The 24,613-nt window shown below is 50.8% G+C and overlaps 1 protein-coding gene across 1 annotated transcript in view; it reads right to left on the bottom strand.

Moving 5' to 3' along the window:
• The window catches only part of PTPRA (protein tyrosine phosphatase receptor type A), a 68,292-nt gene that overhangs the window by 6,483 nt on the left and 37,196 nt on the right, over nt 1-24,613 (bottom strand). The window contains exons 10-18 of the mRNA XM_060247416.1: nt 24,124-24,243; nt 23,763-23,929; nt 21,114-21,249; nt 19,956-20,105; nt 17,524-17,617; nt 15,726-15,802; nt 11,420-11,554; nt 9,174-9,299; nt 6,331-6,482 (exon numbers count right to left, since the gene is read on the bottom strand). Of these exons, the coding sequence (XP_060103399.1) occupies nt 6,331-6,482; nt 9,174-9,299; nt 11,420-11,554; nt 15,726-15,802; nt 17,524-17,617; nt 19,956-20,105; nt 21,114-21,249; nt 23,763-23,929; nt 24,124-24,243 (1,157 nt within the window). The remainder of the gene's footprint in view (nt 1-6,330; nt 6,483-9,173; nt 9,300-11,419; nt 11,555-15,725; nt 15,803-17,523; nt 17,618-19,955; nt 20,106-21,113; nt 21,250-23,762; nt 23,930-24,123; nt 24,244-24,613) is intronic.

Here is a 24,613-nt window from a genome sequence, read left to right as displayed (position 1 = left end):
GGGGCGGGAAAAAGAAGAAGCAAACTCTTTGTTAGGGATTATTAGGAACGAGACTGAGAACAAGGCAGCCAATATTGTAATGCCCTTGTACAGCTCTACGGCGCGGCCTCATTTGGAATACTGAGAGCAGTTCTGCGCACCGTATCTCAAAGAGGACATCGCAGAGCTGAGAAAAGTTCAGAAGAGGACAACCGAGGTTATTCAGGGGGTTGAAGCCAGTGTTCCCTCTAAGCTGAATTAGCGTGAGCTAGCTCACAGATTTTTATCTCCCGACTCACACTTTTTTGTCTTCGCTCAGGGAGGATGACCCCGGAGCACACGAATGGATGCAGTCGCTCCCAACTTTAATGCCAGTCGCTCACAAAGCAGAAGTTTTGCTCGCAAGACCCTGCAGCTTAGAGGGAACACCGGTTGAAGCACCTTCTCTATGAGGAAAGGCTGAAGAGTCCTTTCAGTTTAGAAAAGAGACGAGGGACATAATGGAAGTTTATAAAATCATGCACACAGTCTGGAGGATTGTTTTTTTCCTCCTTTTCCTCAAAATACCAGAACTCAAGGGCATTCAAAGACAACGATGGGCAGAAGGTTCAGGAGGGACAAAAGGAAATACTACTTCGCGCAGAAAATGATGGAACGGGAGTCCTGTATGACTGCAAGGTGTACAGCACTCACCGTGAAATTTTTCCTTCTCCTGCAATCTTGCCTGCAACCGTTTTCGCACACAGCTCACCTCGCAGTCACAATCCTGTTCCCTCCGCAGCGTCTGGTCGGATTTCCCACCATCTGCGCTGAAGTTACAGGAAGTGCCGCAGGTTTTGCGTAGCAAACGTAAACAGCTAAAACCCAGTTTACCTTTGCTACGCAAAAGCCGCGGCACTTCCTGTAACTCCGGCGCAGATGGTGGGAAATCTGACAGACGCTGTGGAGGGAACAGGATGGTGACTGCGAGGTAAGCTGTGTGCGAAAACGGTCATTTACTCTTAATCAAAAAATGCAACAACTGAAGGATCTTTTGAATGACAGGAACCCTAGAGTTATACTCAAATTAGCTAAATTTGGCTGGCTTGCCACCAGAACTAGAAAGTCACTCATGGCTCTGAAGGGAAATAGCTAGGCATTTTCTTTCTTTTTCTCTGAAGTTGGTAGTTTTTAAAATGCTTAATCCCATTATTAACTGTATGCATGTATGTTTTTATAATGGATTACAGCAATTTTACCTTTGTTCTCTCAGCACAATTTATATGGGTTACTGTAACCGGCATGTGGAATGTGGAATCTGCTGCCTTAGACTGTCGTGATGGCCATAGGAACGAACAGGGGGATTATATATATATACACACACACATATATTGGCCACTGTGTGACACAGAGTGTTGGACTGGATGGGCCACTAGCCTGATCCAACGTGGCTTCTCTTATGTGACAGAGTGTTGGACTGGATGGACCTTTGGCCTAATCCAATGTGGCTTCTCTTATGTTCTCATGTACAGAGTGTTGGACTGGATGGGCCATTGGCCTGATCCAACGTGGCTTCTCTTATGTGACACAGAGTGTTGGACTGGATGGGACACTGGCCTGATCCAAGATGGCTTCTCTTATGTGACACAGAGTGTTGGACTGGATGGACTGGACTTGATTGTGGTGTGCCCCAGGGGGCGGTTCTCTCCCCGATGTTATTCAATATCTACATGCGGCCTCTTGCCCAGATTGCCCGAAGGTATGGGCTGGGGTGTCACCAGTATGCTGATGACACCCAGCTCTACCTACTGATGGACGGCCGGCCGGTCTGCGCCCCGGAAAATCTTGACCGGGCATTACGGGCCGTGGCTGAGTGGCTCAGACTGAGTGGGCTGAAGCTAAATCCAACGAAGACAAAGGTCCTTTGCTTGGGTCGCCGCGGCCCGGGGGGGGGGGATTCCCCTGCCAGCTTTTGACGGTGCGCCGCTGATGGCGGCGGACAGAGTCAGGAGCTTGGGGGTGCTGTTGGAGCCTTCCTTAAAGATGGAGGCTCAGATAGCAGCCGCTGCCAAGTCCGCATTTTTTCATCTTAGGCGGGCAAGGCAGCTGGCCCCCTTCCTGGAGCGTGACGATCTAGCAACAGTGATCCATGCTACGGTCACCTCGAGGTTGGACTACTGCAATGCCCTCTACATGAGGCTGCCCCTGTCCCGGACTCGGAAACTGCAGCTGGTGCAGAATGCCGCGGCCCGGCTGTTATTGGGTCTCCCAAAGTGGGGACACATTCGGCCGGGTCTTCGGACTCTGCACTGGCTTCCAGTGATGTACCGAGTCCAGTACAAGGTGCTGGTTATTACCTTTAAAGCCCTATATGGCCTGGGACCTGCCTACCTGAAGGACCGTCTCTCCCCACATGTTCCCCAGAGAGCACTGAGGTCAGGAACACAAAATCTCCTCTCTATCCCCGGGCCAAAAGAAGCCCGCTTGAAAGTCACCAGAGAAAGGGCTTTCTCCGTTATGGCCCCCACTTGGTGGAATCAGCTGCCGGAAGAGGTGAGGGCCCTGCGGGACTTGGCTCAATTCCGCAGGGCCTGTAAGACGACCCTCTTCCGGCTAGCTTACACCTAGCTGGGATAAAAACTTGACGTAACTGGCCAGCCATCTGTTTACATAAAATGACATGTTATTGGTTTTAAGCTGTATTGTTTTATGAATTGAATGTTACTGGTTTTTGATGTTTAAATGTTAATTATTTAATTGTTTTATACTTAAAATTGTTAAATTTATGTTTGATTAATTGTTGGAAGCCGTCCTGAGCCACTGGTGGGAAGGGCGGGATACAAATCCCGAATAAATAAATAAATAAATAAAATGTTCTTATGTGACACAGAGTGTTGGACCTGATGGGTCACTGGCCTGATCCAACATGTCCTCTCTTATGTTCTTATGTGACACAGAGTGTTGGACTGGATGAGCCACTGGCCTGATCCAACGTGGCTTCTCTTATGTGACACAGAGTGTTGGACTGGATGGGCCATTGGCCTGATCCAAGATGGCTTCTCTTATGTTCTTATGTGACACAGAGTGTTGGACCTGATGGGTCACTGGCCTGATCCAACATGTCCTCTCTTATGTGACACAGAGTGTTGGACTGGATGGGCCATTGGCCTGATCCATCGTGGCTTCTCTTACGTTCTTATGAGACACAGAGTGTTGGACTGGATGGGCCACTGGCCTGATCCAACAGGGCTTCTCTTATGTTCTCATGTGACACAGAATGTTGGACTGGATGGGCCATTGGCCTGATCCAACAGGGCTTTTCTTATGTTCTCATGTGACACAGAATGTTGGACTGGATGGGCCACTGGCCTGATCCAACAGGGCTTCTCTTATGTTCTCATGTGACACAGAGTGTTGGACTGGATGGGCCACTGGCCTGATCCAACAGGGCTTCTCTTATGTTCTTATGTGACACAGAGTGTTGGACTGGATGGGTCACTGGCCTGATCCAACAGGGCTTCTCTTATGTTCTTATGTGACACAGAATGTTGGACTGGATGGGCCACTGGCCTGATCCAACATGGCTTCTCTTATGTTCTTATGTGACACAGAGTGTTGGACTGGATGGGCCACTGGCCTGATCCAACATGGCTTCTCTTATGTTCTTATGTGACACAGAATGTTGGACTGGATGGGCCACTGGCCTGATCCAACATGGCTTCTCTTATGTTCTTATGTGACACAGAGTGTTGGACTGGATGGGCCACTGGCCTGATCCAACATGGCTTCTCTTATGTTCTTATGTGACACAGAGTGTTGGACTGGATGGGCCACTGGCCTGATCCAACAGGGCTTCTCTTATGTTCTTATGTGACACAGAGTGTTGGACTGGATGGGCCACTGGCCTGATCCAACAGGGCTTCTCTTATGTTCTTATGTGACACAGAGTGTTGGACTGGATGGGCCACTGGCCTGATCCAACATGGCTTCTCTTATGTTCTTATGTGACACAGAGTGTTGGACTGGATGGGCCATTGGCCTGATCCAACAGGGCTTCTCTTATGTTCTTATGTGACACAGAGTGTTGGACTGGATGGGCCACTGGCCTGATCCAACAGGGCTTCTCTTATGTTCTTATGTGACACAGAGTGTTGGAGTGGATGGGCCACTGGCCTGATCCAACAGGGCTTCTCTTATGTTCTTATGTGACACAGAGTGTTGGACTGGATGGGCCACTGGCCTGATCTAACATGGCTTCTCTTATGTTCTTATGTGACACAGAGTGTTGGACTGGATGGGCCACTGGCCTGATCCAACAGGGCTTCTCTTATGTTCTTATGTGACACAGAGTGTTGGACTGGATGGGCCATTGGCCTGATCCAACAGGGCTTCTCTTATGTTCTTATGTGACACAGAGTGTTGGACTGGATGGGCCACTGGCCTGATCTAACATGGCTTCTCTTATGTTCTTATGTGACACAGAGTGTTGGACTGGATGGGCCATTGGCCTGATCCAACAGGGCTTCTCTTATGTTCTTATGTGACACGGAGTGTTGGACTGGATGGGCCACTGGCCTGATCCAACATGGCTTCTCTTATGTTCTTATGTGACACAGAGTGTTGGACTGGAGGGGCCACTGGCCTGATCCAATGTGGCTTCTCTTACGTTCTTATGATAGATTCAGGGAAGAAAAGTCTATCGATGGCTACTAGGCATGGCGGCTGAGGGGAAACTCCGCATTCAGAAGCAGGAAACTTCTCAACCCAGATATAGCAGCTGTCGAAGCCCTCAGTCTCTCTGCCCAGAGAAACCGGTTGGCCACTGTGAATGCTGGACTAAATGGACCACTGAACATCTCTTGCCTTGAAAACCCTAAGTAGGGGTGTCAAACTCATAAGCCGGATCTGAGGCCTTGCCGGGCCGGGCCATGTGTGTACCTATTTAAGATTAGGCAGCAGAGGTATAAACTTTTTAAAGAACACAGAAAAACACATTTAAAGTTTTTTTTTTTTAAACCCTTAAAATAAAACATGCTTAAAAGATTAACACTCAGTTGTCTTAAAGGTACTTTCTTTGTATTTCTCCCAAGGGATCTAGGGAACTGGGGAATGGAAGCTCTGGCTCTTTCCTTCCTTTCTTCCCCAGGGGATGAGGAGGGGGAGGAGCCTAAGCCGCTAGAAGGAAGAGAGGCTTGGCTCAGTAGTTCCACTGCGTGACTGAGAGAGTCTGGAAAGACAAGCTCTCCCTCCCCCTATTCCTCCCCAAGGGAGGAGCCTCAGCCAATGGAGAAAATAGAGGTTTTGCTCTGTAGCTCCTGTGCGATTGAGCAAGCCTTGCAAAGCAAGCTGTGATGCAGAAGGAAGCAAGAGAGGGGGAGAAGGAAGCAGACGACAGCCAGTTGCTCGGGGGCCTGATAGGAGCCCTCCGGGGGCCGATTCGGCCCCTGGGCTGCATGTTTGACACCCCTGCCCTAGTGTATCTGAGGGAGGGATCTTTCGACTCTGCCCTGACAATCTTGTTGATCTCCAAGGTGCTCCTAGATCTGAATCTCACTCTTCTGCTGCAGACCAGCACGACCACCCTCTGAAACAAGCTGCAGAGCTAGAGAATGTTCTCTGAGAGTTTTCACGCCTGGGTTTTGCTTTTGCGGCAGACCGCCTCGTGTTTGGAATGGGGTTTTGCCATTAGAGGGCTTCGGGCAGGTCGGTGTGTTCCTTGCTGGACCCGTTCCTTCCCTTCTCGTGCCTCCAGGATGCTCAACCTTACCAATTCCTGTCGCCCGTGACATCACCACCAGGGCCGGCCGGCCACCAGGCAAACAAGGCGGTTGCCTAGGGGGCCGGGAGTGGGGCGCCGGATTGGGCTCTTCCCCCCTCTTCCTGGTGCCCCAAACAACCGCCTAGTTTGCCTCTCTCCACCCCCAGCCCCCGCTGCTGCCGCCAGACACTGCTAGCCCCCTCCCTTCTGCCGTTCCGCCCGCCCCACCGAAGCTCGCTCCCGCCACTGCTGCCAGCCACCTCCCTTCCCTTCTGCCGCCAGCCACCTCCCCTCCCTTCTGCCGCCAGACAATGCTAGCTGCCTCCCTTCTGCCGTTCCGCCCGCCCAACCGAAGCTCACTTCCGCCACTGCCGCCAGCCACCTCCCTTCTCTTCTGCCGCCCCTCGAAGCTCACCGCGATGAGGCTGGGCCCTACCAGCTTCGAGGCAGCCTCATCACGCTTCGGGGAGGGGATGGATGATGGAGTGTGGTGCTGTGGAGGGAAGGGGGGCGCCGGGCAGGGAGCCCTAAGGCCAGCACTGTATGCCACAGCCTGCGTGATGGGAGCCGATCATCTAGGCCTGCCGGGTGGCGGGCAGGAGCCGCTCGATTACCTGCAGTGCACGGTGATGGGATGATTCCCCGACTGCTGCTGCTGCTTCTGCACGGCCGCTATGATGTTGATCATCCCTTTCCCGTCAGAGGGGATACCGACCTCCGGCCAGCCGTGGAAGTGGAACTGCCGGATCTGCCGGCTCTTGTTTTCCTGGCCGAACAGAAGGGAAGGAAGACTCAGAAAAGCTTCCAGTCGGATCTGGAGAGAGACTCCGAAACACCGCTAGGATTTAAGAGAAGGGGGGGTCCCCCAACCCTTTTTGGACCCTGCGGACACCTTCTGGGATTTGGACACAAAAAAGGGCACTGCAACAAAATGGCTGCCACGGGAGGCGGAGCTAGTCACAAAATGGTTGCCATGGGAGGCGGAGCTAGTTACAAAATGGCTGCTATGGGAGGTGGAGCTAGTTACAAAACAGCTGCCTCAAAAACAGGTGCTGTTTGGGGGGGGGGAGTGGAGCCAGCCGCAAACACCACCGCTGCAGCTTAGCTGCTGTCATACAGTGAAGGTTCTTGTGCCCGGGGCTTTTTTTTGTAGCAGGAACTCCTTTGCATATTAGGCCACACCCCTTTAATGTAGCCAATCTTCCAAGAGCTTACAGGGCTCTTTGCACAGGGCCTACTGTAAGCTCCAGGAGGATTGGCTACATCAGGGGTGTGTAGCCTAATATGCAAAGGAGCTCCCGCTACAAAAAAGCCCAGCTCGTGCTGTGGTGGCAGCTAGCAAGGCAAACATTTTTTTAAAAATCTGCACAGCCTATCTAACTTCCATAGGTCATTCGGAAGCTCTGCAGGGCAAAAGCCATACCTGGCCTTGCTCACCTTCTAAAAACTCTTGGGCATCAGAAAAGAAGAAGAGGAGGAGATTGGATTTATACCTTGCCCTTCATTACCCAAAGGAGCCTCAGAGCAGCTTCCAATCTCCTTTCCCCACCTGTGAGGCAGGCGGGGCTGAGAGAGCTCTGACAGAAACTGCTCTCGAGAGGAACAGTTCTGCGAGAACTTGTGACCGGCTCAGGGTCACCTCAGTAGGGGCACGTGGAGGAGCGGGGAATCCAACCCAGTTCTCCCAGATTAGAGTCCGTGGACTTAACCACTACCCCAAACTGGCTCGCATGATGTCAGCGGGCATCGTGGTGCACATGGGCACCGTGTCGGGGACCCCTGATTTAAGGGAAGGGACAGCTGGTGTTGTGAGCCAAGCCACAGGCCATCAGTAGGCCTCTCCCTTCTTTTTCCCCAAGGGCTTGGCCTTCCTTTCCAGCAGGAGCTTTGTCTTCTCCAGGGGCGGGATTCTAGCCGGAGCTCCTTTGCATATTAGGCCACACCCCCTCGGTGTAGCCAATCCTCCGAGAGCTTACGAGGCTCTTTTTTTTACAAAAAAAAAGCCCTTAGCAACCAGGGGTGGATTTCTAGCAGGAGCTCCTTTGCATATTAGGCCAACCCCCTTGATGCAGCCAATCCTCCGAGAGCTTACGAGGCTCTTTTTTGTAAGCTCTTGGGAGGATTGGCTACATCAGGCGGTGCGGCCTAATATGCAAAGGAGCTCCTGCTACAAAAAAAAAAAAGACCTGGGCAACCAGGGGTGGAATTCTAGCAGGAGCTCCTTTGCATATTAGGCCACACCCTCTTGATGTAGCCAATCCTCCAAGAGCTCATAAGGCTCTTCTTTGTAAGCTCTTGGGAGGATTGGCTACATCAGGGGGTGTGGCCTAAAATGCAAAGGAACTCCCTGCTAGAATGCCACCCCTGGTAGCCAGCAATGCGTTGGGAGGTTCCTGGAGGTTTGGGAGGGGTGGAACCTGACAAAAGCAGGGTTTGGGGAGAGGCCTTAGCAAGGCATACTGCTCTAGAGACCACTCTCCAAAGCTGTCATTTTCTCCAGGGGGACTGATCTCTGCTATCTGGGTCCTTATCTTAACAAGTAAGAAAATCAGAGAACGTAAGAAGCCATGTTGGTAAGGACTTTTTCTCCCGCTCCCTAAATCCTAGAGCTTGCGGCCACCGAATGAAGCCGAGGGGCAGTGGATTCAGGACAGACAAAAGGAAATACTTTGTTACACAGCCAGGGATTCCACTGTGGAACTGCTTGCCAGCGGATGTCGTGAGGACCACAGCTGTAGACAGCTTTAAAAGGGGATTGGACAAATTCCTGGAAGAGAGTTCCAGCGGTGGGATTCTAGCAGGAGCTCCTTTGCATATTAGGCCACCCCCTCCCTCCGATGCAGCCAATCCTCCAAGAGCTTACAAAGAAGAGCCTTGTAAGCTCTCGGAGGACTGGCCACATCAGGGGGTGTGGCCTAACATGCAAAGGAGCAGGGGTAGAATTCTAGCAGGAGTTCCTTTGCATATTAGGCCACCCCCCCTCCGATGAAGCCAATCCTCCAAGAGCTTACAAAGAAGAGCCTTGTAAGCTCTCGTAGGATTGGCCACATCGGGGTGTGTGTGTGTGTGTGGTCTAATATGCAAAGGAGCTCCTGCTAGAACCCCACCCCTGGTCTTCTCCTTTTTTTTAGTGAAAGCCCTTGTCGGAAAACTGATCAGACAAGGTGATGACTGGAGAAGGAACCAGAGGGAAGTTGTCGCAGAAAGGCTCTCTTTCCCAATGATTCAAATGAGGAACCAAGGCATGCCTGGCAAGGGGGGGGGGCAGCATCAACACGTACAGCCCTGAAGCCCTCGGGATAGAGATAGCGCCAGGAAAAGGCTTGATGGAAAAAGTGGACCGGAAAGGAGGCCCCAATGGGAGCCAGCTGGAGATAGGAGAGGTCAAGATGGCAAAGGGGAAAAAGTGAGACAAAAGGCAGCGAGCCAATGTGCACAGGATCACCGTGCCCCCTACCCTGGTGTTTGCCACCAGCAGGTCCCGCACTGTGTAGCTCTCGCACTCCTCCTCTTTCTTCAGCTCCACAGTGATGTCCCCGTAAGACACGGAGCCGTCAGAAGGCCAGTACTGGGCGCATTTCTCCTGAGAAGGAAGCAAAACGGGTGGGGGAATGTGAAGCGGGAGACAGAAGGTTTCCTGACTTCCTCTCCCTGGGCCGCAATTCTTTCAGTTAGGACAAGGCTATGCTAGCCTCAAATGAGGAGTCAGAAGTTCAAACAGCAGGGCCTTTTTTGTAGCAGGAGCTCCTTTGCATATCAGGCTGCACCCCCCCCCACCCCGATGTAGCCAATCCTCCAAGAACTTACAGGGCTCTTCGAACAGGGCCTACTGTAAGCTCTTGGAGGACTGGCTACATCAGGAGTGTGTGGCCTAATATGCAAAGGAGTTCCTGCTACAAAAATTGTCCTGTCAAACAGTAGGCAAATAAAGGCTAGTTTAATAATAATAATAGTTTGGATTTATACCCCACCCTTCACTACCCGAAGGAGTCTCAGAGCAGTTTACAATCTCCTTCAACAGATGCCCTGTGAGATAGGTGGGGCTGAGAGAGCTCTGAGAGAACTGCTCTTGAGAGGAACAGCTCTGCGAGAGTTATGACTAACTCAAGACAATACTGACTTTGATGGACCAAAGGTCTGATTCAGTATAAGGCAGCTTCATATGTTCAAGGTCATACCAGCAGGTGCAGTTGAAGGAGCAGAGAATCAAACCCGGCTCTCCCAACTCTAAGCTGTGGAGTCTTGTGAGCCAAAATTCTACTTTGTGAGCTACTGGCGTTAAAGCTGTGAGCTGCTGCATAAACCAGTTTGCTCTGGGGCCATTTTTTTTTTTTGTTTCCTGAGCCAAGACAAAAATGTGTGAGCCAGAGGCTAAAAAACTGAACTAGCTCACATTAACTCAGCTCAGAGGGAACACCACTGCAACAGCCTGCCTCCTTGCCCAATACACAAGCCCAGATTGTACCTTTACTGGATCCACCAGATGAAATTCATTGTAGTCACCGTCTTTGTACATTAGACCGTGGTTTTAACGCTGTGGGTTTTAAATCTTTTTATATTTTACTGTTATGACTCAGCGGCCGGGCCCTATTACAAATCAATCTGTCAGATATTGCAAGGATACACATCAAGCACATTAGCCCGAGATAGCACAGGTCTGATTCTGGACACAGAATTTACGCTTCCTTGGTGCGGAATTTCAGTATTTCGGTGCCTGCTTGCTGACTTTCTAAGACAAATGCAGTCAGACTGGTTCTCACAGATCCTAGTCCATCACTGTAATCACTAAACCTCTGTATTCTGGTGCCTTGGGAGGGGTTCAGCAGTGGGAGGGCTTCTAGTGTCCTGGCCTCACTAGTGGACCTCCTGATGGCACCTGGGTTTTTGGCTACTGTGTGACAGCGTTGGACTGGATGGGCCACTGGCCGGATCCAGCATGGCTTCTCTTGAGTTCGAAACCACAGTGGATCCCTATTTATTGGGCTCTTTCGCATTCTCATTTTTGTTCCTCATGTGTCCTTATTGCTTTGGTGATTTTTTTTCTTTTTAAATTGAAGGCTTTTATGTTGGATGTACAGCTATGTAAATATCACTCTGACCACTAGAGGGAGCAAAACCCAGCATGGAAAGGGGTGGGGAGCAAAAAGCAATAGGGACAAACCTGAGCTTAAGAACATAAGAGAAGCCATGTTGGATCAGGCCAATGGCCCATCCTGTCCAGCACTCTGTGTCACACAGTAGCCAAAAAACCAGGTGCCATCAGGAGGTCCACCAGTGGGGCCAGGACACTAGAAGCCCTATCTCCAAAAGAACATAAGAGAAGCCATGTTGGATCAGGCCAATGGCCCATCCAGTCCAACACTCTGTGTCACACAGTGGCAAAAACCCCAAGTGCCCCACGAGTGAGGCCAGGACACTAGAAGCCCTCCCACTGCACCCCCCCCAACCCCCAAGAATACAGAGCCTCACTGCCTCATACAGAGAGTTCCATCTATACCTTGTGGCCAATAGCCACTGATGGACCTCCGCTCCAGATGTTTATCCAGTCCGCTCTTGAGGGTACCAAAGGGCCAAACACCACAATGGAACTAGTTGCAGGTAAGCCCTTGTCTTCCTCTGAAGAGTTCAGTGCACCCTAGGCCAAGCTGACAGCGTTGCACCGTCAGCAGGAGACAGCTGCAGGCCCTCCAGACCCAAGCTCACCTGACCCCGTTCTTCCAGCTCCGTCAACATAACGATGGAGCAGGACTTCCACTCCCAAATCATTCGCCAGAAGTCCTCTATCGTGTGCTGGAGAGGGCCTTGGCTGGCGATGTAGGAGTCTTTCTGGCGATAGCCCTGGAATTTTAAAGACACGGTTACCAGGCAGCAGCATTCAGCGGCATTACAAAACCTCTTGTCCCATCACACGGCAGCTCTACTGAACTGAGCCTCTCTTCCTTCTATTGGCTGAGGCTCCTCCCCCACCCAGTCCCTGGGGAAGGAAGGAAAGAGCCAGAGCTTCCTTTTCCCAGTTCCCCGGATCCCATGGGAGAAATACAAAGAAAGCGCCTTGAAGACCAACGAGTGCCAACGTTTTAAGCGTGTTTTAGGTCTTTTTAAAAATATATATTTGTGTTTGCGTTCTTTATAAAATTTATATCTCTGCTGCCTAATCTTAAATAGGTACACACATGGCGCAGCCTGACATGGCCCGGCCCAACCCGACATGGCCTGGCCCAACAAGGTCTCATATATGTCAGATCCGGCCCTCACAAAAAATGAGTTTGACCAGGGGTCGTTTTGTAGAAAAATAGGTGACGGAGCTCATTAGCATATGCCACCCCCAGCCAAAAGCAACCGAATGCAAGAAAGGAGAGCCCCGGGCAAGTGAGGCCTGCTTGGGCTGGCTAGAAATCCAGCCAGCTCAGAAGAAGATAGAAGAAGAAGATATTGGATTTATATCCCGCCCTCCACTCCGAAGAGTCTCAGAGCGGCTCACAATCTCCTTTACCTTCTTCCCCCACAACAGACACCCTGTGAGGTGGGTGGGGCTGAGAGGGCTCTCACAGCAGCTGCCCTTTCAAGGACAACTCTGCAAGAGCTATGGCTGACCCAAGGCCATTCCGGCAGCTGCAAGTGGAGGAGTGGGGAATCAAACCCGGTTCTCCCAGATAAGAGTCCGCACACTTAACCACTACACCAAACTGGCTCTCCTCGCTCGCCTGGGGCTGCCTCCCCCAGTCAAAAGGCCAGGAAACCACCCACTGCCCAAAACCACAAAAGAAGTGGAGAAAAGGTTGTGTGGGCTTCTCCAGGGGTTAATGAGGGCTGCCGGGGGCGTGGCAAAGCCCCTGGTGGCTGGCTGGCTGCCCGTTCTCCTAATCCAGGGATGGTTATGCAGCTGCACCTCCTATTCAGTGGACAAGGTAGGTGAGGAGGAAGAGGGGGAAGCCTCAGAAAGGTTCAGGAGCTGTGCTCCTGTGAGCTCCTGCTGAATCGGAGGTCTGAGTTTTCACACCCCTGCTCTACTCATTTCTGGAGCACTCTTGCAAAGCGTTTGCCCAGCTGCAGCTCGAAAGACTGTCAGGGAGGGGGAGCTCACCACCTCCCGAGGCAGCCGATTCCACTTCAGGGCAAAGCATGCAGCAAAACAGAGCCGCTCTACAGAGAAAGCAACGCCTTATTAAAACGTCACAAGTTCCCGGGACCGCGGAGGAGCAGCTACGAGGAAAAACACTGAACCCCTCTCCGTGCAAACACGAAATATAACCGATATCTATGTTTACTAGCAAATCCAAATTGCAGGGCATTCAATGATGTCCATAATATGCATCAACCAGGAGATCGTGCAATAAAATAGCCATCCACAGCACCTGCGATTCCTACTGTTCTTTCTGTTAAAAAGGTAAAGGTAGTCCCCTGTGCAAGCGCTGGGGTGATGTTGCTTTCACAACGTTTTCGTGGCAGACTTTTGATGGGGTGGTTTGCCGTTGCCTTCCCCAGTCATCTACGCTTTCCCCCCCCCAGCAAGCTGGCTATTTATTCTACTGACCTCGGAAGGATGGAAGGCTGAGTCAACCTCGAGCCGGCTACCTGAAAATCCAGCTTCCGCCGAGGATCGAACTCAGGTCGTGAGCAAAGCTTAGGACTGCAGTTCTGGAGCTTTAACACTCTGCGCCACGGGGCTATAAAAGTAAAGGTAGTCTCCTGTGCAAGCATCAGTTGTTTCTGACTCTGGGGCGATGTTGCTTTCACATTTTCACGGCAGACTTTTTATGGGGTGGTTTGCCGTTGCCTTCCCCAGTCCTCTACACTTCCCCCCCCCCCCCCCGGCAAGCTGGGTACTCCTTTTACTGACCTCGGGAGGATGGAAGGCTGAGTCAACCTGGAGCCGGCTACCTGAACCCAGCTTCCGCCGGAATTGAACTCAGGTCGTGAGCAGAGCGTTCAGACCACAGTACTGCAGCTTTACCACTCTGTGCCATGGGGCTCTTGTTCTTTCTGTATGATGTTCTGATTAATACATATTATGTACATCAGAGGTCCCCGACCCCCGGTCCATAGACCGGTGCCAGTCTGTGGCCTGTTAGCAACCGGGCCGTGAATTGTATAATTATTTCATTATATATTACAATGTAGTAGTAGTAATAATAATAAGACGATGACGACGTTGGATTTATATCCTGCCCTCCACTCCGAATCTCAGAGTGGCTCACATTCTTTCCTTTCCTCCTCCACAACAGACACCCTGTGAGGTAGATGAAGATATTGGATCTATATCCCGCCCTCCACTCCGAAGAGTCTCAGAGTGGCTCACAATCTCCTTTACCTTCCTCCCCCACAACAGACCCCCTGTGAGGTAGATGAAGATATTGGATCAATATCCCGCCCTCCACTCCGAAGAGTCTCAGAGCGGCTCACAATCTCCTTTACCTTCCTCCCCCACAACAGACCCCCTGTGAGGTAGATGAAGATATTGGATCAATATCCCGCCCTCCACTCCGAAGAGTCTCAGAGCGGCTCACAATCTCCTTTACCTTCCTCCCCCACAACAGACCCCCTGTGAGGTAGATGAAGATATTGGATCTATATCCCGCCCTCCACTCCGAAGAGTCTCAGAGTGGCTCACAATCTCCTTTCCCTTCCTCCCCCACAACAGACACCCTGTGAGGTAGATGAAGATATTGGATTTATATCCCGCCCTCCACTCCGAAGAGTCTCAGAGTGGCTCACAATCTCCTTTACCTTCCTCCCCCACAACAGACCCCCTGTGAGGTAGATGAAGATATTGGATCTATATCCCGCCCTCCACTCCGAAGAGTCTCAGAGCGGCTCACAATCTCCTTTACCTTCCTCCCCCACAACAGACCCCCTGTGAGGTAGATGAAGATATTGGATCTATATCCCGCCCTCCACTCCGAAGAGTCTCAGAATGGCTCACAATCTCCTTTACCTTCCTCCCCCACAACAGACCCTCTGTGAGGTAGATGAAGATATTGGATCTATATCCCGCCCTCCACTCCGAAGAGTCTCAGAGTGGCTCACAATCTCCTTTACCTTCCTCCCCCACAACAGACCCTCTGTGAGGTAGATGAAGATATTGGATCTATATCCTGCCCTCCACTCCGAAGAGTCTCAGAGCGGCTCACAATCTCCTTTCCCTTCTCCCCCCCACAACAGACACCCTGTAAGGTAGGTGGGGCTTAGAGAGCTCTCCCCAGAAGCTGCCCTTTCAAGGACAGCTCTGCAAGAGCTATGGCTGACCCAAGGCCATTCCAGCAGCTGCAAGTGCAGGAGTGAGAAATCAAACCCGGTTCTTCCAGGTGAGAGTCTACGCAGTTAACCACCACACCAAAATAAAGTGCATAATTCTATTATCCCGAAACCATGCCCCCCCCCCAACCGGTCTGTGGAAAAATTGGTCTTCCACAAAATCAGTCCCTGGTGCCAAAAAGGTTGGGGACCACTGATGTTCATCATTGAATACACTACGATTTGGATTTGCTAGTAAACACAGATATTTGTTATATTTTGTGTTTGCGTAAGAGGGGGTCAGTGTTTTTCCCACTTATTAAAACAGCAATGTACAATACAAGGCTCCCGAAATAACTCGGAGAAGACTGGAAATCCAACCCTTTCTTCTAGAGCAGGTGTCTCCAACCCAGTGCCAGGGAAACTACCCGGTAGCTGCCGAGTGCTGTTAGAAAGTGGGAGGGGCTAGGTGGGGCTTTCCCCCAGCTAGGCATCTGATTGGCCAATGGGAGATTTGACTGGCGGTGCAATTTTTTTTTTAACATTTTGCTTTGGCAGCAGCTGCCACCCCAGCAGAGTTATCTTCGCCGCGTGACTGCGGGTAAGTGGTGGCAGCCATTGCGTTTCTTCCCCCACCACACTGTCTCACGATCCCAATGGCACCCACAGGCTTGAAAAGGCTGGAGATGCCTGTTCTAGAAACACGCTTGAACTACAGTTCAATTCCATTCACAGCACGCCAGAAAAAGGAAGGGGAGAGAAAGCAGCCACTCACGTCTATAAAAGAAGCGTTGACGTAATCTGTGTTTTCTTCGCCCCTCTTCACCGGAATGATCACTCGGTTGAACTCGTCTATGGAACACAACAAAGGGAAAAGAAAAACAATTCGGTGAACAGCTACGGAAAAAGTGTGATCTGTTGTAAATAGTCTGCAGTGTGATTTCAGGGAAAGAGGCTGGATGAAGAGCTGAGGTTCTCAAGCCACAAAGAAACCTTGAATTTCCAAAGCTGTGTTTGCCCACGGTGGACAAGAGGGGAAGTGGTGGGTTGAGAAGATTCAGAAGGCCAAGTGGGGTCCCTTCAGATTCCTGTATACATACCTTGTACATAAATTCACTTACCAAATATCTATCTATCCATCCATCCACCCACCCACCTATCCATCCACCCACCCACCTATCCATCCATCCATCTACCCATCCATCCATCCATCCATCCATCCATCCATCCATCCATCCATCCATCCATCCATCCACCCATCATCATCATTATCTATCATCATAATCCATCTATCATCATCATCGTTGTTGTCTGTCTGTCCATCCATCTATCATCATAATCCATCTATCATCATCATCGTCTGTCTGTCTGTCCATCCATCTATCTTCATAATCTATCTATCTATCATTGTCTGCTGTCTGTCATCCTCATCTGTCCATCCGTCTATCTATCTAGAAAGAAAATAATTTTAACTTGAAATGCATTCTCCAAGCCTCTGGCTGGCGTGGCAAAGTGATTCAAAGAGACTTTAAATGCTTTCTCCAAGCTGGCCAATGGGCCACCCCTGCCATAGGGTATAATGGAGAATTGATCCGTGCGTATCTGGGGGAGGGGGCTGTTTTTTTGAGTTAGAGGCACCAAATTTGCATTAAAGCACCTGGTGCCTCTCCCCAAAACACCCTCCAGGTTTCAAGATAAGATAAGATAAGATAAATTTATTTTTATATCCCGCCCTCCCCCGCCAATGGCGGGCTCAGGGCGGCTCACAGACACGGAACACCGTGATATCAGTAAAATACAATATAAAACAAACAGTTTTAAAATACAATTCAGTTACAAATTCAATCACATAGTTAATTAGATGGATAAAACGGTGCTATAAAGTGCAACAGATCGCGATCATGCACAGGATGGCGGGATGGCTACAGATCCGTTTAACCAGGTTCTGTCCCAAAGGCAAGCTGAAACAGAGAGGTTTTGCAAGCCCTGCGGAACTGGTTCAGGTCCCGCAGGGCTCGCACCATCTCTGGAAGTTGATCCCACCATCGAGGGGCCATTGCTGAAAAGGCTTGCTCCCTGGTTGTCTTCAGTCTAGCCTCTCTTGGCCCAGGGATTTTTAAGAGGTTTTGGGAGCTAGATCTCAGTGCTCTCTGGGGAACATATGGGACCAAGAGGTCCAATTCTATAAGCCTTAAAAGAAGGTGTCCTATCCTTCATTATTTCCAATGGAAGGAAGGCATTTGAAAGGTGTGCAGTCCCTTAAATGTGGTGGCCAGAACTCCCCTTGGAGTTCAATTGTGCTTGTCACAACCTTGCTCCTGGCTCCACCCCTGAAGTCTCCTGGCTCCACCCCCAAAGTCCCCAGATATTTCTTGAATTGGACCCGGCAACCCTCGGTCACACCACCCTTCTCTTTATCTGGTCCCGCCCCCTTTCTCAGCTCCTTCTCGGAAAACAAGGACCACCTTCTCAGAAGGCTCCTTCCAGGGCCCACTGCTGCTCCCCGCCCCTCCCCCCCCCAACAACTGACGCTTCTGCTGCCGCGGCTCCCTCCGCGATGCCGACGCACTCACATGGAATGATCTGCAGCACCCTGTTTTTCTTCATGTTGGCCGGCAAGTTGCCCGTTCTCATCTTGTCATTCTGAATCTTGATGGACGTCAGCTTCTGCAAAAGGAGGCGAATGGAACACAAAATGACCCCGAACCGCTACTTTCCGAGGGCAGTTTCAAGGTGTGTGTGTGTGTGGGGGGGTGTTCCCAGATTTGGGGTTGTCGGCCTGCACCCTTGTTTCCGCTGGAGCATCGCACGAACCAATCCTTCCACTCTGGGGAGGAAAAAACCCCATGGGATCTTGAGGGTCCACTCTAAGCCAGGGGTGGCCGACGGTAGCTCTCCAGATGTTTTTTTTTGCCTACAACTCCCATCAGCCCCGGCCAGCATGGCCATGCTGGCTGGGGCTGATGGGAGTTGTAGGCAAAAAAACATCTGGAGAGCTACCAGATGGTAGCTCCTCTGGTCGCCGCACCTCAAAAAGGATATTATAGCATTGGAGAAAGTTCAGAAAAGGGCAACTAAAATGATTAAAGGGCTGGAACACTTTCCCTATGAAGAAAGGTTGAAACGCTTAGGGCTCTTTAGCTTGGAGAAACGTCGACTGAGGGGTGACATCATAGAAGTTTACAAGATAATGCATGGGATGGAGAAAGTAGAGAAAGAAGTACTTTTCTCCCTTTCTCACAATACAAGAACTCGTGGGCATTCGATGAAATTGCTGAGCAGACAGGTTAAAACGGATAAAAGGAAGTACTTCTTCACCCAAAGGGTGATTAACATGTGGAATTCACTGCCACAGGAGGTGGTGGCGTCCACAAGCATAGCCACCTTCAAGAAGGGGTTAGATAAAAATATGGAGCAGAGGTCCATCAGTGGCTATTAGCCACAGTGTGTGTGTGTGTACATATACGTATATATTTTTGGCCGCTGTGTGACACAGAGTGTTGGACTGGATGGGCCATTGGCCTGATCCAACATGGCTTCTCTTATGTTCTTATGTGACACAGAGTGTTGGACTGGATGGGCCACTGGCCTGATTTCATTTCATTTCATTTGATTTGATTTATATCCCGCTCTACCCCACCAAAGCGGGCTCACAGCGGCTTACAACACGGCTTCTCTTATGTTCTTATGTGACACAGAGTGTTGGACTGGATGGGCCACTGGCCTGATCCAACAGGGCTTCTCTTATGTTCTTATGTGACACACAGTGTTGGACTGGATGGGCCATTGGCCTGATCCAACATGGCTTCTCTTATGTTCTTATGTGACACAGAGTGTTGGACTGGATGGGCCATTGGCCTGATCCAACATGGCTTCTCTTATGTTCTTATCTGACACAGAGTGTTGGACTTGATGGGCCACTGGCCTGATCCAACAGGGCTTCTCTTATGTTCTTAGGTGACACAGAGTGTTGGACTGGATGGGCCACTGGCCTGATTTCATTTCATTTCATTTGATTTGATTTATATCCCGCTCTACCCCACCAAAGCGGGCTCACAGCGGCTTACAACACGGCTTCTCTTATGTTCTTATGTGACACAGAGTGTTGGACTGGATGGGCCACTGGCCTGATCCAACAGGGCTTCTCTTATGTTCTTATGTGACACACAGTGTTGGACTGGATGGGCCATTGGCCTGTCCAACATGGCTTCTCTTATGTTCTTATGTGACACAGAGTGTTGGACTGGATGGGCCATTGGCCTGATCCAACATGGCTTCTCTTATGTTCTTATCTGACACAGAGTGTTGGACTTGATGGGCCACTGGCCTGATCCAACAGGGCTTCTCTTATGTTCTTATGTGACACAGAGTGTTGGACTGGATGGGCCATTGGCCTGATCCAACATGGCTTCTCTTATGTTCTTATCTGACACAGAGTGTTGGACTTGATGGGCCACTGGCCTGATCCAACAGGGCTTCTCTTATGTTCTTCTGTGACACAGAGTGTTGGACTGGATGGGCCACTGGCCTGACTTCATTTCATTTCATTTTATTTTATTTATATCCCGCCCTACCCCACCAAAGTGGGCTCAGAGCGGCTTACAACACGCTTCTCTTATGTTCTTATGTGACACAGTGTTGGACTGGATGGGCCACTGGCCTGATCCAACATGGCTTCTCTTATGTTCTTATGTTTAAAGAGCCTGGAAGGCACTTTCCTGGGCTTAACATAGTAAAAACAGAGGGAGGAGGAGGCGCTGTGGGGGGGGGGGGCGGCTGCCGGGCATCACGGGGCGGTGGGGGGGGAGCGAGGCTGCTGGCCTGGTTGCTGATGGGCCACGGACCGATAGTGATCCAGGGACCGCTGCTCTACACAATCCTATGACCTTGTGGATGAAGAAAAACACAACCGGTTCACTTCTGAGATGACCAGGATCGGCTTGGACAGGTCCAGCGGTGCACAGCCCCAGTGACGGAGCAGTGAGGTGCCGGGGCGGCCACCTACCTTAAACTCTTCCTCCAGTCCATTGCTGCTGGTCCCTGGGATCTTGTTATAAATCTTCTGGAGGTGGATCTCCAGCGAGGTCACCTCCAGCTCTGTGTCTCCATACAGGTAATGCTCCAAGAGGGCTTGGTAGATGAAGACATACTGCATCTGGAAGAGGAAGAAGGGGAAGAGTTGGTTTTTATAGCTCGCTTTCCTCTGCCCTCAGGAGTCTCCAAGCGGCTGACTGTCGTCTTCCCTTCCCCTTCCCCCAAAATAGGCACCTTGTGAGGCAAGCGGGGCTGAGAGCGTTCGGAGAGAACCGGGACTGGCCCGAGGTCACCCGACAGGCTTCATGAGAGAGCGCAACTTGAACAGCCAGATTCCATATCCCATTGAGGCCACGCCTTGAAGCCGGGTGGCACTGAGGAAGTGAGATTATATCCCTTGGGGACATCAAGATGGGGACTAAGCACCTCTGAGAGCAAAAGCACTGAAGCCCGACAATCACCGTGATCTATTAGGAGTGGGGGGAATCAGGAAAGAGAGAAGCAAACGGGACTCTGGAGCGGAAGGGTCAGAATTGTGTTTCCTTCTGGCTTTGGAGTTTTGTTTTTTTACATGCCTGCAATAATTCATATACCATTATAATGCATTTCTAGCAGTATAATTAATTAAGCGTTCTTCGTACATGCTCAGAAGCGATGCCTTTTAAAACACGTTAATTATCATTGTTTTGATACATATGACACCCCCCCCTTTTTTTCTTTTTGGACATATGTCTAGATCCCCTAATCGGTGCAGCCTTTTGTGTTCTTCTTAAGAATAAAACTGGGTACGGCAGGGATGGACGGGCACTCGCGAGTTCTTGTATTGCGAGAAAGCGAGAAAAGGACTTATTTCTCTGCCTTCTCCATCCCACGCATCGTCTCGTAAACCTCTCTCATGTCACCCCGCAGGCGACGTTTCTCCGTTTTCTTCATTTAAAAAGGTCCTCTTGGCATTATTCCAAACCATAAAGCGTCAACGAAGGGAACTCTGACTCTCAGAAGTTTATAACCCCCCCCAAAAAAACCTTGTTGGTCTCTAAGGTGCTACCAGAACTCGGTTCTAGATGAAAGCAAAGGGCGCGAGTGGCCTACGGCAGATGGCCTTCGCCTTCGCGGAGCCCCGACTTACATCCGTCTGCACCATCTGGCAGCGCTGCGCCCGGATGCGGCTCACGAACCCGTAAACGTCCACCTTCCTCTCGGTCAGCATCATGTCCAGCATGGCGTCGATGACAATGAAAGTCCCCGTTCGTCCGACGCCAGCACTGGGCGGGGGGAAGAAAGAGAAGAGCGGCTCCCTTGACTCGGTTCCGACAAGCCGCCTGGGCTCTTTGAGCAAAGCGATCCGCTGGGCCGGATCGCAGCGGGCAGGCGACGGATAAAGACGTTGTTTATTTCCAACAGGGCAGCTTCCGGGGGAGCTCTCTCAGCCCCGCCTACCTCACAGGTGGTCTTTTTATTTTTATTTTTTTTTATTTATCTGGGATTTATATCCCGCCCTTCCCATCGAGTGGCTCAGGGCGGCTTACAACATATATAAAACTAACATAAAAGTATAAAATTACACTTTAAATTAACAATTCACAATATATACAATTCACAAGTCTGTTTTGTGTGGGGGAGGGGGGGAGGGAAAGGAGATTGTGACTGCACTGGGACGCTGAGATTCAGGGCACAGGGCGGGATATAGATCCAATATCTTCATCTACCTCACAGGGTGTCTGTTGTGGGGGAGGAAGGGAAAGGAGATTGTGAGCCGCTCTGAGACTCTTCGGAGTGGAGGGCGGGATATAGATCCAATATCTTCATCTACCTCACAGGGTGTCTGTTGTGGGGGAGGAAGGGAAAGGAGATTGTGAGCCGCTCTGAGACTCTTCGGAGTGGAGGGCGGGATATAGATCCAATATCTTCATCTACCTCACAGGGTGTCTGTTGTGGGGGAGGAAGGGAAAGGAGATTGTGAGCCGCTCTGAGACTCTTCGGAGTGGAGGGCGGGATATAGATCCAATATCTTCATCTACCTCACAGGGTGTCTGTTGTGGGGGGAGGAAGGGAAAGGAGATTGTGAGCCGCTCTGAGACTCTTCGGAGTGGAGGGCGGGATATAAATCCAATATCTTCATCTACCTCACAGGGTGTCTGTTGTGGGGTGGGGGGAGGTAAAGGAGATTGTGAGCCGCTCTGAGACTCTTCGGAGTGGAGGGCGGGATATAAATCCGATATCTTCATCTACCTCACAGGGTGTCTGTTGTGGGGGGGGGGGAGGTAAAGGAGATTGTGAGCCGCTCTGAGACTCTTCGGAGTGGAGGGCGGGATATAAATCCGATATCTTCATCTACCTCACAGGGTGTCTGTTGTGGGGGAGGAAGGGAAAGGAGATTGTGAGCCGCTCTGAGACTCTTCGGAGTGGAGGGCGGGATATAAATCCAATATCTTCATCTACCTCACAGGGTGTCTGTTGTGGGGGGGGGAAGGGAAAGGAGATTGTGAGCCGCTCTGAGACTCTTCGGAGTGGAGGGCGGGATATAAATCCAATATCTTCATCTACCTCACAGGGTGTCTGTTGTGTGGGAGGAAGGGAAAGGAGATTGTGAGCCGCTCTGAGACTCTTCGGAGTGGAGGGCGGGATATAAATCCGATATCTTCATCTACCTCACAGGATGCCTGTTGTGGGGGAGGAAGGGAAAGGAGATTGTGAGCCGCTCTGAGACTCTTGAGTGGAGGGCGGGATATAAATCCAATATCTTCATCTACCTCACAGGGTGTCTGTTGTGGGGGGGGAAGGGAAAGGAGATTGTGAGCCGCTCTGAGACTCTTCGGAGTGGAGGGCGGGATATAAATCCAATATCTTCATCTACCTCACAGGGTGTCTGTTGTGTGGGAGGAAGGTAAAGGAGATTGTGAGCCGCTCTGAGACTCTTCGAAGTGGAGGGTGGGATATAAGTCCAATATCTTCATCTACCTAACAGGGTGTCTGTTGTGTGGGAGGAAGGTAAAGGAGATTGTGAGCCTCTCTGAGACTCTTCGGAGTGGAGGGCGGAATATAAATCCAATATCTTCATCTACCTCACAGGGTGTCTGTTGTGGGGGAGGAAGGTAAAGGAGATTGTGAGCCGCTCTGAGACTCTTCAGAGTGGAGGGCGGGATATAAATCCAATATCTTCATCTACCTCACAGGGTGTCTGTTGTGGGGGGGGAAGGGAAAGGAGATTGTGAGCCACTCTGAGACTCCTCTGAGTGGAGGGCGGGATATAAATCCAATATCTTCATCTACCTCACAGGGTGTCTGTTGTGGGTGTGGGGGAAGGTAAAGGAGATTGTGACTGCACTGAGATGCTGAGATTCAGGGCACAGGGCGGGATATAAATCCAATATCATCATCTTCTCTCCCGCCCTGGCTACAGAAGGGCCACTCTGCAATCTAAGACACATTCCTCAGCACAGCTGCCAAGGACATCTGTTTTCTGTCCAGCCAGAGGCATTAACTTTCAGAGAAAAGTCTTGAACTGGTTTGGGAGGGGAGGGGGGCACCTGACTGGGAAAACCTTTTGAATTTTATTCCAGCGCTAGCTTTGTGCTTAGGTTGCTTACGTGGTTAACGGTTCGGGCAAAGTATAAACGTATTGCCCAGCCCTGTTGGGTCAGTTCTAACAAAGAACGTCTTGTCTGTGCACATGATGCTCATTTAAATAAAGCCTCATTTGAATGACATCGAAGAGGCTGAGTTAATGAGAACCGCTGACAACATGGCACACAAACATACACACACCCAAACTGACCTGCAGTGGACGACGATGGCCCCCGCGTACTGTGGGTTGCATGTCTTCACTTTCTTCAGGAACTTCAGCATTCCGATCGGCGTGAAGGGGACTCCGAAATCGGGCCAGCTGGTGAAGTGGAACTGCGTCACCAGGCGTTGGGGCTTTTTGTTGGTGACATCGCCCACCTGGGTGGACGGGCGGGAAACGGGGGTTACGAAAAGGGGCCTTGGACCGGCCGAAGTCACACAAGGGCACCTGGCAGTGTTTGGGGACGCATGAGCTTGGATACAGAAGCACCGGCCAGCACCAACCGAGCCTGAAAGGCATGGCGAATACTTGGAGGAGGGGGCAGGGAAGAAAGACGAACAACACGCGATACCTGCTGAATGCAGAACTTCCGCACCGTGTAGTCAACCAAGACAGTCACGTCTTCTACAGATACGCGGATGTTTCCATAGGTCCAGCAGCCCTGATCAGGCCAGTACTGGGCACATTTACACTGGAGAGAAACAACATTTAAAAAAAAAAGATTTAGTGAAAAAGAGACAGGGCCTGCAGAGTTTCGCTCTTGCAAGGTGAGCTCCACCAGGTGGTCCCTGCCTGGTTACTTTCCACCTCCAACCGTATGAGCTATGTGAGGAGCATTTGCAGACTGTGGTACTGATCTGTCTCACGTGCACCAATTCTGCAGCTCTGCAACATATTTATTTGAATGCTCAAAAGGTTCTTAACCCTTGTCATCTTGGGTACACCTCAGCTGGGAGGAAAGGTGGCGCAGAAATAAATGCATTTGCTTCATCTGTACCCCGTCTTTTTCTCCCAGCGGGGAGCCAAAGACGTTTAACGCCTTCTTCCTCTCCTTCCCCTTA

This window comes from Heteronotia binoei, chromosome 9 (assembly GCF_032191835.1).
Source record: "Heteronotia binoei isolate CCM8104 ecotype False Entrance Well chromosome 9, APGP_CSIRO_Hbin_v1, whole genome shotgun sequence".
NCBI lineage: Eukaryota > Metazoa > Chordata > Lepidosauria > Squamata > Gekkonidae > Heteronotia > Heteronotia binoei.
The sequence above is the reverse complement of the archived record's forward strand: the minus strand, read 5'-3'. Positions and strand labels throughout refer to the sequence as shown.